This window comes from Vespa velutina, chromosome 7, assembly GCF_912470025.1.
Source record: "Vespa velutina chromosome 7, iVesVel2.1, whole genome shotgun sequence".
In the NCBI taxonomy this organism is placed as follows: Eukaryota; Metazoa; Arthropoda; class Insecta; order Hymenoptera; family Vespidae; genus Vespa; species Vespa velutina.
In genome coordinates, this window is record NC_062194.1 from 9,003,751 (window position 1) to 9,019,161 (window position 15,411).

The following is a 15,411-nucleotide window of genomic DNA, read 5'->3' on the forward strand; positions in this document are numbered from 1 at the left end:
ATCAATAAATGATCTTTCTATCTGACAATATTTAACCTATCATATTTGTAATAATATTAAAAATAATACTTTCAAATATTGTTGTTTTCAAATATACCGCGTAAAAGATAATACCGCATCAGAATGCATATTCAAAATTTGTAAATAATATGAAAGTATGTTCTATAAATTTGTTGTTTTCTTCTTTAAATGTAAATTATTCTTTTTTAAATAAGAAACAAAATATACAAAAGTATTAGTTATAAAGAGATTAAATTCATATAGTAATCAAGGATTTCAATTACTTTTATTTCACTTGTAGATAGCGCTGTAATCCGTTATGTTCTATTTGCAAATACTGGTTACATACAGCATACATAAAGTCGATAATCAAAATATACAAAATATAACAATAATGATGCTCATTGTAAGTAATATAAAAGTTCTATTATTTTATACATTATACAAGGAAAATATTTATCGCGACTTATAAACATATTAGGAAGGAATAATATTAATAATATAAAATTAAAAAGGGCAGACAAGGCAAAATACTTAAATAAAATCTTTAAAATATTTAAATTAATTTGTAAACTATGCCCTTAATCCTCATAGTACAATTATTTTTCTTCAAATAAAATAAAATCCAGGTTATTTAGTAACTTCATGAATAGCATTAGCAAGATATTCCACGTTTTTACTTGATACTCCTGCTATAGATATTCTTCCATCTTTAGTAAGATATATGCTATAGTTTTTTGTGAGTTTATCAACCTGCAATTTTTAAAAATGTACAAAAATAAATATTTATATATTGTATACTATATTGTATTAATGCATAAAAGTTAACTATTTTACCTCGTGAGTTTTAAGACCTGTAAAACAGAACATTCCAATCTGATCTGTAATGTGCGTCCAATTATGTGAACTTCCTAACTTTTCTAAATTCTCTCGTAAAGTTGTACGCATACAAATTATTCGATCAGCCATTTCCTTAACATCATGAAGCCATTCTTTTTTTAAATCAGAATTTCCTAATATTTCAGTAACGATTCGCGCTCCAGAAATAGGAGGATTAGAATACATAGGTCTAATTATAATTTTAAGTTGCGACATCACAGTAGCTGCTTCTGCTTTGCTAGATGTAATTAATGAAAATGCTCCGACACGTTCACCTATGCAACAAATAGTTTTGCAAATTGTATATATGATACTTAATTTCATTAATTTTCTCAATATTTTATCTATATTACCATAAAGTCCCATATTCTTTGCATAGGACTGAGATAAGGCAATTTTATTCTTATCTTTTAGGAACAATCTAACAGCAGCTGCATCCTTATCTGTCGAACCTATAAAAATACAAATATTAATAAAAGGTACTATTACAGAAACAAATTGTTACTGCAATACTTTACCAGAAGCAAATCCCTGATATGCCATATCAAAATATGGAAAGAGATTTCTTTTTTTTACCATTGCAGATATTTCTTCCCATTGTTCTAATTTTGGATCAACACCAGTTGGATTATGAGCACAGGCATGGAGGATAACAATTGATTTCTCTGGAATTTTCTGTTAATAAAATCATCATTAGTAATTCAACGTTATCGTTGCAATATTTTATACTATAACCTACTGATATATCCTCCATTAGGCCTTTAAAATCTAATCCAGAAGTCTTCGGATCAAAATAACGATATTGTTTTACATCCAATCCAGCATGTCTAAATAATGGAGTATGATTTCCCCATGTTGGTGTTGGTATGTACACTACTCTGTTTCCTGGAAAGAATTGAGCCAGGAATTTGGCTCCAATACAGAGAGATCCAGTACCAGAAATTCCTTGAATTGTTGCATTCTACAAAAAAAAAGGTGAGAGTGGAAGTGTAGAAAATAATTTATAAATTTATTACTTATATACATACTGATTCCTGTATTACAACTTCATTGTTATCTCCTAATGCCAATGTAACACTGTGTTTACAAAATTCTGGGCTTCCTGATATCGGTAAATATTCTTTATTGAAATTCTTCTCTTTGATTCTTTCTTCTGCCTATAAAAAATATCATTACTCATATTATTTTTTTTTTTTTTTTATATATATTCAAGATTATCTTTATTACTGTAGAAAAAAAATAAAAGATATACCTTTTTGACACTTGGAAGTACATGAGGTTTGCCATTGTCATCTCTATATGCTCCTACGCCTAAATTAATTTTATTTGGATTATTATCTCTCTTATAAGCTTCTGTAACACCTAAAATAATATCTGGAGGTCCCATCTCCACATGTGACCACCATGACCTAAATGTGACCATATGAAAATGATATAATAATTAAAACAATTGAAATATGTATATATAATTACAATATCATTATAGAAAAGATATATAACAATTGAGTTTATAACAACTAAAACAATGAAAAGTCTAAAAGACTTTATCAATATCCATCAAACGAAGGTTAAAAAGGTCATAAGATATTTTCAAGCATTTTTTAATTTTACCTTGATCTGGAAATATTTAAATAAAATGTGTACTGCTCACGTCTGAACAGTGCTTTTACCATTGACGATACAAATTGTACATTATTTCGCGTCATTTTATAACTTATAGAAAAATATTTGCTGTTCAATTCACTTGCTCTAATCAATTCTGTTCCAGGAGGCTACAGAGGCATAAGGACGTAGCAACTGGAAACAAATGCTGACGTTTCATTAGACTATATCTATGGTTGATCATGCGCGTGTACATTATTTCACTTATCGTAAAAGGCTATCAAATTTATCGAAATAATATCAGTTATACAATAATGAAACCTTGACTTTATTATTCTACTTTTCGGCTGTATATATATATATATATATAAATAATAGTAATTTATCTATATTCAAAGATAAAATTATAAGAGAATGAAATAAAACAAAAACGGTTATTATAGAAGAAAAATATATCTGAGAATCATATTTAAAAATTTCAGAATTATAATCAATTTAAATAATTTATCATACGAAATGACATTTAAATTTGTTTATTAAATAATTTTATTCGAAAATTCAAGAAGGATGTTAAAGCTCCTTACAAATACGGTCCTGAGTATTCGGTGCGTATGTTCAATTTTTTATCTTCCTATTAAAATAATAAATAGCAATGGAAATGTTATACGATAGAAATTAAAACTAAAAATAGAAATTAATAAAAATAATCTCTTCTTAACCTTTTCTTAAAAATAAAATCTTAATTTAAAAATATTTTATAAGTCGTAGCGTACAAGAATTCTACATGACCAACGAGTTACATTCAATAATTTCTTAAGATAACACGAGATAGCGTAAAATTCCAAACGAATTCCAGTTGGATGTACGTGTACTTTCCGCACGTTAGTTTTTTTATAAATCTTCTTGTTTTTCATTCCTTCTTTATTTTTTTATGTTTACAATTTTATATATTTTTCAAAGTTAAATCGATTAAATTGAGCAGATTAAATTAATTCATTAAATATATCGCCGGTTTATTAAGTGGCAATCTTGATCATATATTATTCTTATCTTTAATGTTCTGTAACAAGTGTTAATAATTAAATAGTGCAACGAATAAGCCTATTTTGAAATTAAAAATGTTTTTCATCATGAAATGATAAAAAATAATAAGTTCACGAATGTTATTTCCATTTATAAAAGTTACTTCCATTTTATTGCAGTGTCATTACGTCACGAGAGTAGCTTAGATATACTACTACCGTATATGTAATGTAACAGACAAGAATATATAGCTTATATTTTTTTTCTTTAGACATTATCTCAACATTTAAAATAATTGTTGCATTATAAATTCAGTGCAATTGATTGACATCAAAGTTACAGGTTATGTTTATTGAAAGAATCACAATTAAAAGATAAATATAGGTATAATCAAAAGAAACCTATTTATATTATACAATCGGATTGTGATAATCATTTTGTTTTGCATTACTTTTCTTTTCTTTTTCATTTCAAAAAGTCCGCCTTTTTGTCAATTCGATTAAATTATCTTACAAGCTTGTATAGGTCACATGATACATGAGAATGCAATTTTCAGAACCTGTCTATTAATTTATTCCTTTCTCTTTCTTTCCTTTGAACATACGATCATCCGTAATATTTCATATAGATGACAGGAGAATAAGTAGGGAGAAGGAATAGAAACTTAGATCTCTAAAGAACATTGTCATTTTTATCGCGATGGCATTATCTCGGATAAGTCGCTGTTCCGATTTGTTAACTACATTTAATCGTAACTTGCAGCCAGGTACGTTATTGATAAAAAAAATTATATTTTATATATAATATATATTTTCTGGAATGTTTGTAATAATAATAATTTTGTTAAATTGATATATTCAGTTGGCATAGCAAGTTATCCGTTCAATGAGGTACAATTCAAACGTCGTGAAACAGTACCAAGAAGCCAAATGAAGATTTTACACGTAACGAGCATACGTCGTTATCCTGATGCACCGACTTTGCCACTTCCCAATAATGTTTCGGAAATATTTGCGAACGAGACAGGTCGATTCACCCCGGAACGAACAAGGGACATAGCAAGTCCGATTTTGATTTATGGTGCGAACAGAGTCAGCGCCAACAACAATAACTCATTCTCGTTCTCGTCCTTTAGCGACAAGGAAGTAACGTTCAACGAACAAAGAAATTTCTCGATCGTACGCGAGGACACGCACATAGATTCGTACGATTGTTCAGGCGCTATTAGTTTAAATGGTAGCATGCAAAGTAACGTGCCAAAACCTTTCTGTTCAACTGGCAAATCGACTCATTTCAATATGCCAGGTGGACAGTGGGCTAAGGATAGTAAATATATTGCTGAAGATATGCAAAAATCACATTACAGGCTTACCAGCATTAATATTTTATCATCCGATCGAGTTAAGAATGGTTAGTGGAATTGAAAACAAAGTATATGCTCAATTCCTTTACAAACTTGCATTATTTGATATATGATAAAGATATACCTTTTTCGAATAAAATCTGGTTAGGTATATATAGAATTTATAGTTTATCATATAAAGTACATATTACAGTAATATGTATATATTCAATAATTGATTCATTTTTAATTTTCTGTATTTCAATACATTTTAATATCACAATTTGATATCAAAGGTTAAGAAAAGATATTATTTTGAAAATAACACAATTTGTTTTGCCTTATTTTAAATTATTTTCCTCGTTTCTTTGTGTCGGAGAAAAAAAGTTTCTTTCAGTGCAAAAAGTTAAAGTTAAGCTGTATGTACAATAACTACAAATACCATCGACAATGCTTTGTAGAAATTCGTGGTGTACTTGAAAATGTTGCAATTTCACATTAAACTATGTGAATAGTATCAATGTTAAAATATGTTACTCAGGTATCATGAACGAAGCCATTTTAATGAGTACACTCCACAATAAATTGTTACATCCAATTTATATTGATCTTATGAGATACTCAACAAATGCTTCAACACCGCTGAATACTACTAATTCGGAAGATAAGATAAAAAAGAAAATAATAGCGACTAAAAGAGAAAGATTTAAAATGATCGTAAAAGATTATGGGAAAGTTGTTTTTGTATTTCACGTCACCATTTCGCTAATGTCACTTGGCTTCTTTTATACGGCTGTTATTAGGTTTGTCAAATAATTAATACATACAATGTATACATATATACATAAATACAAAATGATATTCATTACATATCAGATTTAATATACAAAATATATTGTCTGAATATATAGAAAATATTCAACGTTAAAAATATTAACCGTTATCTTTTTTTCAGTGGAATAGATCTAATGCCTTATATTGAAACAGTTTATAATACCGAGAACGAAAAAGTTATGAAAATTTTGAACGACTCATCTGGATTTTTATTGGCATATACAATTCACAAAATGTTAGCGCCAATACGATTATCTATTACTTGCGCTATAACGCCATGGCTCGTATTATACTTACGAAAAAAGGGCATTTTAAAGCGACCAGTGCCGAAAAAAACAGGATAAATTTTCACTTAAAGTTTAACCGATATAAAAATTAAAAGGAATAATAGTTTCTACGATGTTTATACATAAGTATCGGCAGCTTTATTAAGTTCGACATATAAAATTAAAACTTCCATGAGTATTGTATAATATGCATGCGACACGTGGTTCTCGTTCAAGTAAGAACGAAATAAATTTTTGTACCTGTGCGAATAAATATCGCGCATATTTAAGAGTGTAAATGGATGTTATAAATTTATATCCGTATAAAAATTTATCGTATATTAAATATATATATGTATATATATATATATATATGTATATATATATATGTATATATGTATATATATATGTATATATATATATATGTATATATATATATGTATATATATATATATATATATAGTATATATATATATAATTGTTTGTATACATCCATCTCATTCACTATCAAATAAAGTATATAATATATTTAGCAGTATAATAATCCTGCACTTTACGCGTATTTTACGTACAATACTTAATACTCTAACAGCAAGCAAACATGCGATTCTCTCTTTGCAAGTCATACATATTATCAGCGTGAGAATAGAACTTGCGTAACGTACATACGTAAGAGTTCGGCAGTTTTCAATGGACGAATTAGTACAGTTTGGAACATTGTGATTAAACTTGATTCTCAAGAATGATCTTGATATCAAGCAAAATTCGTTTTACGAAGTACATTTCATCATTGTGAAATATTATCGCAAAATTATTTGGTTAATAAATATTCTTTCTAACAAACTTCCTTTATATACCATAGAAAAAGAAATCGATGCTTTTCGATGAAAATAACTACATTTCATAAATTTGTGCGGTTCTCTTTAACTTATCACCGCTATTTGATTTAGTATAGGAAACATACAAAGGTGCCAAGAGATTTGGCGTATGCCTATTTTGTATGTGTATACATATATGTACACAATTACTTAAAAATTATACATATTACGATACATACATAAGGATAAAAGTAAGAGCTATAACTATATACAATTAATTCGAAGTTACAATTATTCCTATAAGTAAACATTTTAATTCGAACTACGCATAGGATTACTTTTGATCACGATAATTATTCGTACCTGATTATTAAGATTGCCATCTTCATATATATATATAGAAAAAATAAAAAAAATAAAATTCTAATGTTCAACAGTCCTTGAAGTCTTTTTTTGAGTATTATTATTTCTAGGCAGTTTCTTAAAATATTCGAAAAACACGCTCCTTTATTAAGCATATTACTGTCAGTTCTTCCTTAATTAAAGTGAAATAGCCGATATGATAAATGATTTATACTACCTAGTCACTTAGCTTTGCTTAAATGACGAAAATCTCTTATAATTTTTAATTATAAAATTGAGCAATAAATGATTTGTTTATACCAAAAGTACTATTAATATATCTATAAAGAGTTTAAAGCAGATATCGCATAATAATACTTTCAAATTGATAAACTATCAGTCGTTATATCTTACATACGTGTCATGCAATTAAAATAGATAAAAGGCTTATGGACATTCAGAGGACATGTATCGTTTATAAAAATATAACACTTGTTTGGCACATTAAACTTCTAAAAATGTAGAACCTTTTAATTCTACATCGGTGACAGTCTCAACACATTGACGAGTTCAAGCGTGCTTTATCTTCTTTGGAAGTAAGCAATGCATTAAGCATATTTTATACATTGTTCAGAAATCAAATAAGTTTAAGTTATATTGGATTATATATATTATAATGGAAATAATACCTGAAATATTTTGGAAGTGTTTTCTCGTACAATGTGTTACAAAATCGAAATCATTCGAGCGAACTATCACCGAATATTATTTCTCTCTCCATCTTTTTGCCCTAAGCATTATAATTTGTCAATGATAGTAAAAAGCATTGACAAAAGTCATTCTTCTTCCTTTTATATTTAAACGCAATTAATTTCAAACGTACGCTTCTGTACGACGACCCTGAAGATGGTTAAAGAATTGTCTCCAACTACTGAGAGTTTTACTAGACCATACCCAAAAGCTACTAGTTATGCCAACTATCATTGCCATCAAATATTTTATCATAAAGACTTCGAATTCTGGCCGCCGGCCAAGATCACGAGTACGTTCACCAACAGGACAAGGCATCGAGTAAAGCGATTGCAACCCAGGTCGCGAACACATCTCCATGTTCCAAGTTAACATCCATTGATCGAAATACGCTTGCTCGTAGAAAAGACAAGCGATCACTATGAGCGCTGGTACGGTATATAATACGGAAAAAATACCGATGCGGATCATTAACTTCTCTAACTTATCGGTCTTTGTACCATCGTGCTTCATAACGGTGCGTATGCGAAAGAGAGAAACAAAACCGGCGAAAAGAAAGGCCGTTCCAAGAACTAAGTAAACGCAAAGAGGAGCTAGCACAAATCCTCTTAATGCATCAACGTTCCACAAACCCACGTAGCAAACACCAGATAATATATCTCCTAAAAATATATAAATAATTAAAAAATTCGTAAACAAAAAGAAAAATCAAATTTTGATATTTAAATGCATATTTACCTTCTACTTTTCCCATTGCAAGGACTGTTACGGTCTTTATTGCTGGTGCTGCCCAAGCAGCTAAATGAAAATACTGCGAATGTGCTTCTATAGCTTCGTGTCCCCATTTTAAACCAGCTGCCAGAAACCACGTCAATGTAAGTATAACCCACCATATACTCGATGCCATACCAAAAAAGTAAAGCACCATAAAAAGCACAGTACATAATTCGTGCTTAGTTCCTTGCGTTATTGTAGATACCATCTGAATACGCATGTCTAAAGGCGGAGGAAAGGGCTCTCTACATGCAATAGAATTACCAGCTGCCCATCCTATCACATATGTCAGTGCTACCATGAGATAGCATACCGATAGAAAAATAATGGGTCTCTCTGGATATCTGCAATAAAAGAATGGTTAGAACGGTTATATGATTATTAACTAAAAACAATCCTATAAATTTTTACTTTATGAGAACTTTACTATTTAACTATATCTACCTAAATCTATCAGTGTCGATGAGAAAGGTCAGGAACGTAAAAAAACATGATGCAGCACAGAGAGATGCCCAGGTACCGACCCAGACTCTGGAGAAATTACGTTCTCTTTCTGTAAAGAACATACCATCGCAGGGTGCACCACAATTAGGTTCTATTTTATCCCCTACTTTGAGAGAATAACCCAGTCCATGTGGAACCTTGAATTGCAGGGGACAAACGAATCCAAAGTCTCTGGCACCGAGCGCAAAGCCATTACCGTTGTAAGACGTGGCCCCACCACTGTTCCAAGGTGGCTGAAACTCTGCAACTGGCATGCGTGGTGGAGAATATACAGGTGCCGATGGTTCCACTGGTGTTGTTTCATTAGTACCAACACAAAGTTCTTTCCCATTTTCAGGCAATTTAGAACAATCAAGGTTATCCGGCCAATTAAAACCAAAACTATTCATCAAATCTTCACAACCGGCACGAGCACTTTCACACAAAGATCTGCACGGTGGTATTGCCTTCTCGATGATAGTGCAAACTGGTGCATAAACGGAACAGAGAAAGAAACGTAGATCAGGGCTGCATTTAACCTTGACGAGAGGCGCAAATTGATGAACCTCGTAGCCAGCTTCTTCTTGTTTCTGATGGTTCATCAAATTGGGCATTATAGTTTCGTTGTACGGTATATTCATGCAAAGATTTATCGTAATTGGTTCGCATCTACCATGATGAGCGAGAGGATCCTTCGTATGCAAAGCTGATACGTTGATCACGCCCATCCAAAGGACAACGAAGATCGTGTTGAGGAAAATGAAAAACGAGACCGACATTACGAAATAGTTCGAATGACGCGAGTCGTCTCCTGTTTATACAATTTTTTTTCGGTATCCGTCCACCTCACACGACGTAATGCACGGGGATTCGAGGTTGCATCACGATAAAGCCGGATAAAGATAGTGTCCGGTAATACTCGAAGAAATCTGAAGGTTTACGAAGATCGATCACCAACTTTCGACGTGATTTGTCCTTCGTGTATCTTCCGACGCTACCGCACCAGGAGACAACAGTGCTTGCGCTAGTAAACAGAACGGATTCGACGCAATGATTGCTTTAGAGGGAATATACTATTAACCTATCTTTTCTTCGTCCTGTTTCGCCGTCCCTCTTTCGGTAGAATTTACAAGTTTCGATGTTATTTGATATCTTTCGGTACTCACCCTTGTCAACCCTTTCGAGGTTTCGTCGATTCGGATTTCATTTCAAATAGAGATATCTGATTTACGATACGTTTCGATTGAAATTTAGAACAACTATGATGACGTTTACTGTCACGTGGTGAAGGAACCTACAATTGATTTTCTATACAAGTTTAAGAATTAAATTTAATTCTCTTACGGCTTACGTAACCTTAGAGGGCGCAACGTACAATGAATGATTCTCAAACAAAGAACAGATCGTTGTTTGTTTTCTTTTTTATGATTTATTAATAAAGGAAATTTATCCCAAATTAAAAACGAAAATACTTCTTTTATTAATTAGAACGGGAGTTTAGGATTGGCTGGTATTGATTGTATCAGTTAGAGAATTATTGATTAGATTAGTAAAATCGATCGGTTCATTTTGATTTTATTTCTTTCCCGACACATAATGCACAATACGCTTGTAGTCGTTAGTCGTAACGTTAGTTACTGCTAATGATCAGCGCAATCGATAAGTATTACGTTTGTCTATCGCAATATTATATCACATCGTACGGTGAGTATCCATAGAAAGAAAACATTTAGCGATTTATCCGTACGATACCGTTATATAATATTATTTACTATTTCTTTCAATGTATCTCACGGATATATCGTCTTCTATGTTTAATTACACGGATACTCGCTGACGAAGCTCGTGCGCTTGGATGACTCTTCGAAGTCATCGTTGGATTTTGCACCGATAGTCCTCCGAGTCGGTTAAAATCCATTCAAAATCAAGAGCGAGTTTTTTCTCTCTCTCTCTCTCTCTCTCTCTCTCTCTCTCTCTCTCTCTCTCTCTCTCTTTCTCTCTCTCTCTTTCTCGATTTATCGTAAACAAATAAATAATTTATCTCCTCGAAATACTCTCATCTCGAATCGTCGATACTCCGTGTAGGAGAGGATCAGCCTTACATTCTTACAATTAATAACACTTAAAATTCATTTACGGAAGATTGAAATACGTCGTGCGAGGCAGTTTTTCCTCTTCCTCCCTTAAGAAAATTCTTTTTTGGAACGAGCTAAAAGGACGATTATTTCTGACGTATCGATCAACGAACGAAATAAGTTGGAGCGCATAATTTAAACTATAATAAATTGTTTTGCGTAACGATAAGGACGAATAAGCGTTGGGGGTATAATTATTCGAAGGAAGACTATTCGATAAAATATTAATCTGGGGATGTAATCAATTACACGCACAGGTCTCTCGTTATATTTACAGAATAATCTAATCATTCGGAAGACGATTTATCAAACGAAGGAACGTCTCCCTGAGGAAGAATCGTATTACTCTCTCGTCGTGGACGATTATCGAATCCATTTTGTACGGAGGGAAAAGCACGAGTCCTTCTGTCGGAAAGCTAAAATAATATCTATTGGCACGAAAGGCGGCAAAGTTCGCTTAAATCGGAAGCATTTTCTTTTATTTTATTACGAGCTGATATAAAGAGGGACGAGTCAAGATCATACGAAGATATTTTGCTTGCTTCTTTTTCTCTCTCTTTTTCTTTTCTATTTTTTATCTTTTAATTAACAACGCGACCAGCGCGTATCAGTCTTCGTTTCAGTTTGAATTGTCCCGCTTTACATTCTACAGACTCTTTCTCTGTGTTTCTCTCTTTCTTCGCAATAATACTTTGCTCATTTATCGGGAATTCAAACGTTCGTGTCTTGATATGATTACGAGCGAAACGACCGTCAAAGTTCACATCGGATGCGTATAAAATTAACGAGGGAGGAGGATGAAAGACGACCATGTATGTTATATCAATGGTTAGGAAAGGTGGAACGATGTAGTTACACATCCTCGACTTAACGCGTGAATGCCATTGATCCGCGTACGTTCTTGCGTTAAATTTAATTTCTTAGGAATCGTACTACCTTGCTGCTTTCTTTTCTTTTTTTTTTCTTTTTCTCTATCTTAAAATATTTGCAGCCGATGCATCAATATAGAAAAATGCATATCACGGTGGGATGTGTAACGGAAAGAAGTAACTACCGCATTCGACATATTAGCACCAAACTTACCATCTAGTTCGCACACACGCATGCGCACGGAAGAATCCGAAAAACTGTATACACTTTTTAAAACTCAATTTATCCCTCGTTGCATCGAATAAACACGCGCAAGATAGTAGTAATAAACATTAAAATACTTTCGAGAATGTTCAAAAAATGGACAGACTTCCCCGGAAATATACAGGAAAAGTTTTAGCTTTCATTTTTTTTGCTATCTTTTTTTCCCCATCATCTTTAAAACGCCCTTTAAAATCTGCCAGTAACGCGATTTTCCTAGTGATTCATTGCGCGTTCTTTTGTTCCTTTTTTCTCGATCGTTTTCTTTTCTTTTATTCGTATATTCGCGCAACCACAAGTATATCTAATTAGCTACCTATCTTTCCTTCTAGCGAAACTATTTGCGAGATCCGATCGTTCCATCCAGGTTGTCAGGAAGTAAATAACTGAATAAGTTAATTCGGAGATCTCATTGCGTTTTGACGTATCGTTTGACTCGTTTTTAGGCCTCGATCAGCAAAAAATATTTAAAAAAAAATAATAAAATAATAAAAAAAGAAGATAACTCTCGACAATTCTTTTTCCCCGTTTAAAGACAATATTACTAACTGACAATCCTGGTTCTGGATTAAAAATTCTTATTTACGTTTGAGATGCTCGCATGCAAGAGAAAATGTAGTGTACTTTGTACTCGATCATGAATTTCACGATATTATTTGTATAGTATACTCGAAGACGACGAGCATACTCGCGTTTAGTTATATAATTATAATAGAGAGAGATCGCGTCGTATTATAGTGCGAAGAAAAACTGTGCAGACGGAGCAAGAGGAACGATCGGCCTTGATACATATATATATATATACGTATCGTGTGTTCGTCCTAATTGAGCGAATATACATACGATTAAACGTTTTTTCTTTTTCATTTTTCAGGTAGCGTCGCATATTCGCGTATATACATACGTATGTACATACATTGTACATACGAGTCGGTCGTATTTCTCGATTATTCAATACGTAGATCGTAGATCGTACAGTGAAACGACCGAGTCTCTGTATTAGGAAAAAAGACAATCATTTTTTGATCTCCAACTATTATACCCTATTTACATGGTTTCATACGGATTTTACTACGATACGTATCGATTGAGATAATGAAAAAGAAAAAGAAAATATATCTCGAACGCATCGTGATCATCGCACGCATTGCTATTGGCCAGCCACAGGCTATTTGTGTAATGATAATGATGCTAATAATAATAATAATAATAATAATAATAATAATAATAATAATAATAATAATAATAATAATAATAATAATAATAATAATAATAATAATAACAATAACAATAACAATAATAATAATAATAATAATAATAATAATAATAATAATAATAATAATAATAATAATAAAAAAAAATAATAATAATAATAAAAATAATAATAATAATAAAAAAATAGTAATAATAACAAAAATAATGATAATGATGATGATGATGATGATGATGATGATGATGATAATTAATAATAATAATCGTAATCATAATAATAGTTTACAAAATGAGACGTCCTACGTCCGGGAAGATACATATTTGGCACTGAATGTCTCTCTCTCTCTCTCTCTCTCTCTCTCTCTCTCTCTCTCTCTCTCTCTCTCTCTCTCTCTCTCTCTCTTTATCTCTCTATTCTTTTTCTTTTTTTTTTACGGACGAATCGGAAAATGTCTCGTTTATTATTTTTTTGTTCTTCTTTCGTTATTACTTCTTTTTCTTTTTATCGATCAAGCGCATTGTAGATCGTATCGAATGTTAGTCAAGCGCGAGTACTTCCTTTTAGAACAGTGTCCAGTACCTCTTTCCTGTTTACACAGAAAATAGTTTCTCGTAATTAGTAGAGAATGATAATACAAGAATGCGAATGGCGAGAAAAAGGCTCTCTTGAGGATAACAAGAAAAATCGACGAAAAATATTAATCTTATCAGAGTTACCGAGTTCCTCTAAGTAATCGAAAATTTTGGGTACGTCTATGCGTGTATACGTGTGTGTGTGTGTGTGTATGTGTTTATCTGTTGAGATAAGAGCCAAACGAACTCAATCAAATAGGATTCTTTGATATTCTTTATACAGGAGTCTTCTGAATCAAATCACAGGAAGAAGACAACCAATGGACGAAGGGCTTGGCCTTAGCTGTTCATAACTGTAGATCGTCTCGAATAACCTCTCCTCGTCACGGTCTCACCCTGGGCCTCGCATTCTCGTTTTACTCGATCTATGATGTCGGCCACCAATTTCTCTTCCTTTTCTCTTTGTTGTTCCCAATCAGGGCCTTTACCAATCTGCAGAGCACCAAAAAATATTTTATAAATATTCCATTATATACGATTCTTGAAGAAATGCTAATGCAAACTTTGCCATGTTTTAGGGGCTTGATCCTATAACTTACATCTGATGTTTTTCTGGATTTCTTGTTACTCGGTTCCTCTCTGTTCTCGTCGTTCTCGTTATCGGAGTGTCTCGCGCTCAGATGACCAATGTAGCCCTTCCGCGACTTGAAGTAGGCGTTACAGCTGTGGCACTTAAACAGCGGTGCTGGCTGAGTGACCTGGGTGGAGACGTGTAGCTTGTACTTATGCCTGTACCAACGGGTTCGAGACGGTAGCACCTCGCCGCACCACTTGCAGACTACGGAACCGTCGTTTTGAATGAGGTATTCCAGCAGCTTGTAAAATAACGTTTATTTGGTTTTTTCGCTCTTTCTCTCTGTCTTTCTCTCATCCTTTCATTCTTCATTACCACATATTTCACACAAACATGCAGACATACGTACACGCACACACATACACACACGTATTCTCATTCTCACTCTTTTTCTTTCAGTTTTACAATCTCACTCATAATACAAGAAGGCTGATATCAAAAGTGCTCCCCATGAAAGTATAATTTTTCTAAAATTTTCTAGGAAGGATAAAGATAGGGATTAAGAAGATGGCAGATTAACCAACCTGCTTTCTGACTTCTGGCTCGCTGTCAACCGATTCTGATTTCGGTAGCAATAATTCGGCTCTATCTTCTTCACGATCGGTGAGAAAAT

At 32.4% G+C, this 15,411-nt stretch overlaps 4 protein-coding genes across 8 annotated transcripts in view; 1 reads left to right on the plus strand and 3 right to left on the minus strand.

Moving 5' to 3' along the window:
- Positions 1-267: 267 nt before the first annotated feature.
- LOC124950390 (aspartate aminotransferase, mitochondrial) lies at positions 268-2,805 on the minus strand. Its single transcript, XM_047497007.1, has 8 exons — positions 2,491-2,805; positions 2,132-2,288; positions 1,908-2,036; positions 1,619-1,840; positions 1,398-1,554; positions 1,233-1,331; positions 838-1,154; positions 268-753 (listed from the first exon to the last, which is right to left on the minus strand). Exons 1-8 carry the CDS (start codon positions 2,583-2,585, stop codon positions 631-633), a joined length of 1,299 nt encoding a protein of 432 aa, XP_047352963.1. The 5' UTR covers positions 2,586-2,805; the 3' UTR covers positions 268-630.
- Positions 2,806-3,220: 415 nt separating this feature from the next.
- Positions 3,221-7,203, plus strand: LOC124950391. 3 transcript variants are annotated; one of them, XM_047497009.1, is made up of 5 exons: positions 3,221-3,362; positions 4,133-4,270; positions 4,366-4,914; positions 5,388-5,649; positions 5,802-7,203. In XM_047497009.1, exons 2-5 carry the CDS (start codon positions 4,204-4,206, stop codon positions 6,022-6,024), a joined length of 1,101 nt encoding a protein of 366 aa, XP_047352965.1. In that variant the 5' UTR covers positions 3,221-3,362; positions 4,133-4,203; the 3' UTR covers positions 6,025-7,203. The 3 variants fall into 3 exon arrangements, with proteins under 3 accessions (XP_047352965.1, XP_047352966.1, XP_047352964.1); XM_047497010.1 differs by lacking the exon at positions 3,221-3,362 and adding an exon at positions 3,391-3,888; XM_047497008.1 differs by lacking the exon at positions 3,221-3,362 and having other exon boundaries at positions 3,391-4,270.
- On the minus strand, positions 5,391-13,665 carry LOC124950388 (frizzled-2). 3 transcript variants are annotated; one of them, XM_047497004.1, is made up of 4 exons: positions 10,280-13,665; positions 9,075-10,137; positions 8,595-8,974; positions 5,391-8,518 (listed from the first exon to the last, which is right to left on the minus strand). In XM_047497004.1, the coding sequence occupies exons 2-4, from the start codon at positions 9,890-9,892 to the stop codon at positions 7,980-7,982; spliced, it is 1,737 nt and encodes a 578-aa protein (XP_047352960.1). In that variant the 5' UTR covers positions 9,893-10,137; positions 10,280-13,665; the 3' UTR covers positions 5,391-7,979. The 3 variants fall into 3 exon arrangements, with proteins under 3 accessions (XP_047352960.1, XP_047352961.1, XP_047352959.1); XM_047497005.1 differs by having other exon boundaries at positions 9,075-9,703; positions 9,787-13,665; XM_047497003.1 differs by having other exon boundaries at positions 9,075-13,665.
- Positions 13,666-13,757: 92 nt separating this feature from the next.
- The window catches only part of LOC124950394, a 43,913-nt gene continuing 42,259 nt past the window's right edge, over positions 13,758-15,411 (minus strand). The window contains exons 2-4 of the mRNA XM_047497014.1: positions 15,323-15,411; positions 14,764-15,039; positions 13,758-14,656 (exon numbers count right to left, since the gene is read on the minus strand). The exon at positions 15,323-15,411 is cut by the window's right edge and continues 207 nt beyond it. Of these exons, the coding sequence (XP_047352970.1) occupies positions 14,504-14,656; positions 14,764-15,039; positions 15,323-15,411 (518 nt within the window). The 3' untranslated portion in view covers positions 13,758-14,503. The remainder of the gene's footprint in view (positions 14,657-14,763; positions 15,040-15,322) is intronic.

Excerpts from the sequence above, each read along its gene's own strand:
- LOC124950390 (XM_047497007.1), bottom strand. The coding sequence starts at position 2,585 with ATGACGCGAAATAATGTACAATTTGTATCGTCAATGGTAAAAGCACTG. Across the intron at positions 2,037-2,131 it reads TACTTCCAAGTGTCAAAAAG|GCAGAAGAAAGAATCAAAGA; the intron begins GTATATCTTTTA and ends TATTTTTTATAG. Across the intron at positions 1,332-1,397 it reads ATATCAGGGATTTGCTTCTG|GTTCGACAGATAAGGATGCA; the intron begins GTAAAGTATTGC and ends GTATTTTTATAG.
- LOC124950391 (XM_047497009.1), top strand. The coding sequence starts at position 4,204 with ATGGCATTATCTCGGATAAGTCGCTGTTCCGATTTGTTAACTACATTT. Across the intron at positions 4,271-4,365 it reads TAATCGTAACTTGCAGCCAG|TTGGCATAGCAAGTTATCCG; the intron begins GTACGTTATTGA and ends TGATATATTCAG. Across the intron at positions 5,650-5,801 it reads TTTTATACGGCTGTTATTAG|TGGAATAGATCTAATGCCTT; the intron begins GTTTGTCAAATA and ends TCTTTTTTTCAG.
- LOC124950388 (XM_047497004.1), bottom strand. The coding sequence starts at position 9,892 with ATGTCGGTCTCGTTTTTCATTTTCCTCAACACGATCTTCGTTGTCCTT. Across the intron at positions 8,975-9,074 it reads ATCGACACTGATAGATTTAG|ATATCCAGAGAGACCCATTA; the intron begins GTAGATATAGTT and ends CTTTTATTGCAG. Across the intron at positions 8,519-8,594 it reads TGCAATGGGAAAAGTAGAAG|GAGATATATTATCTGGTGTT; the intron begins GTAAATATGCAT and ends ATATATTTTTAG.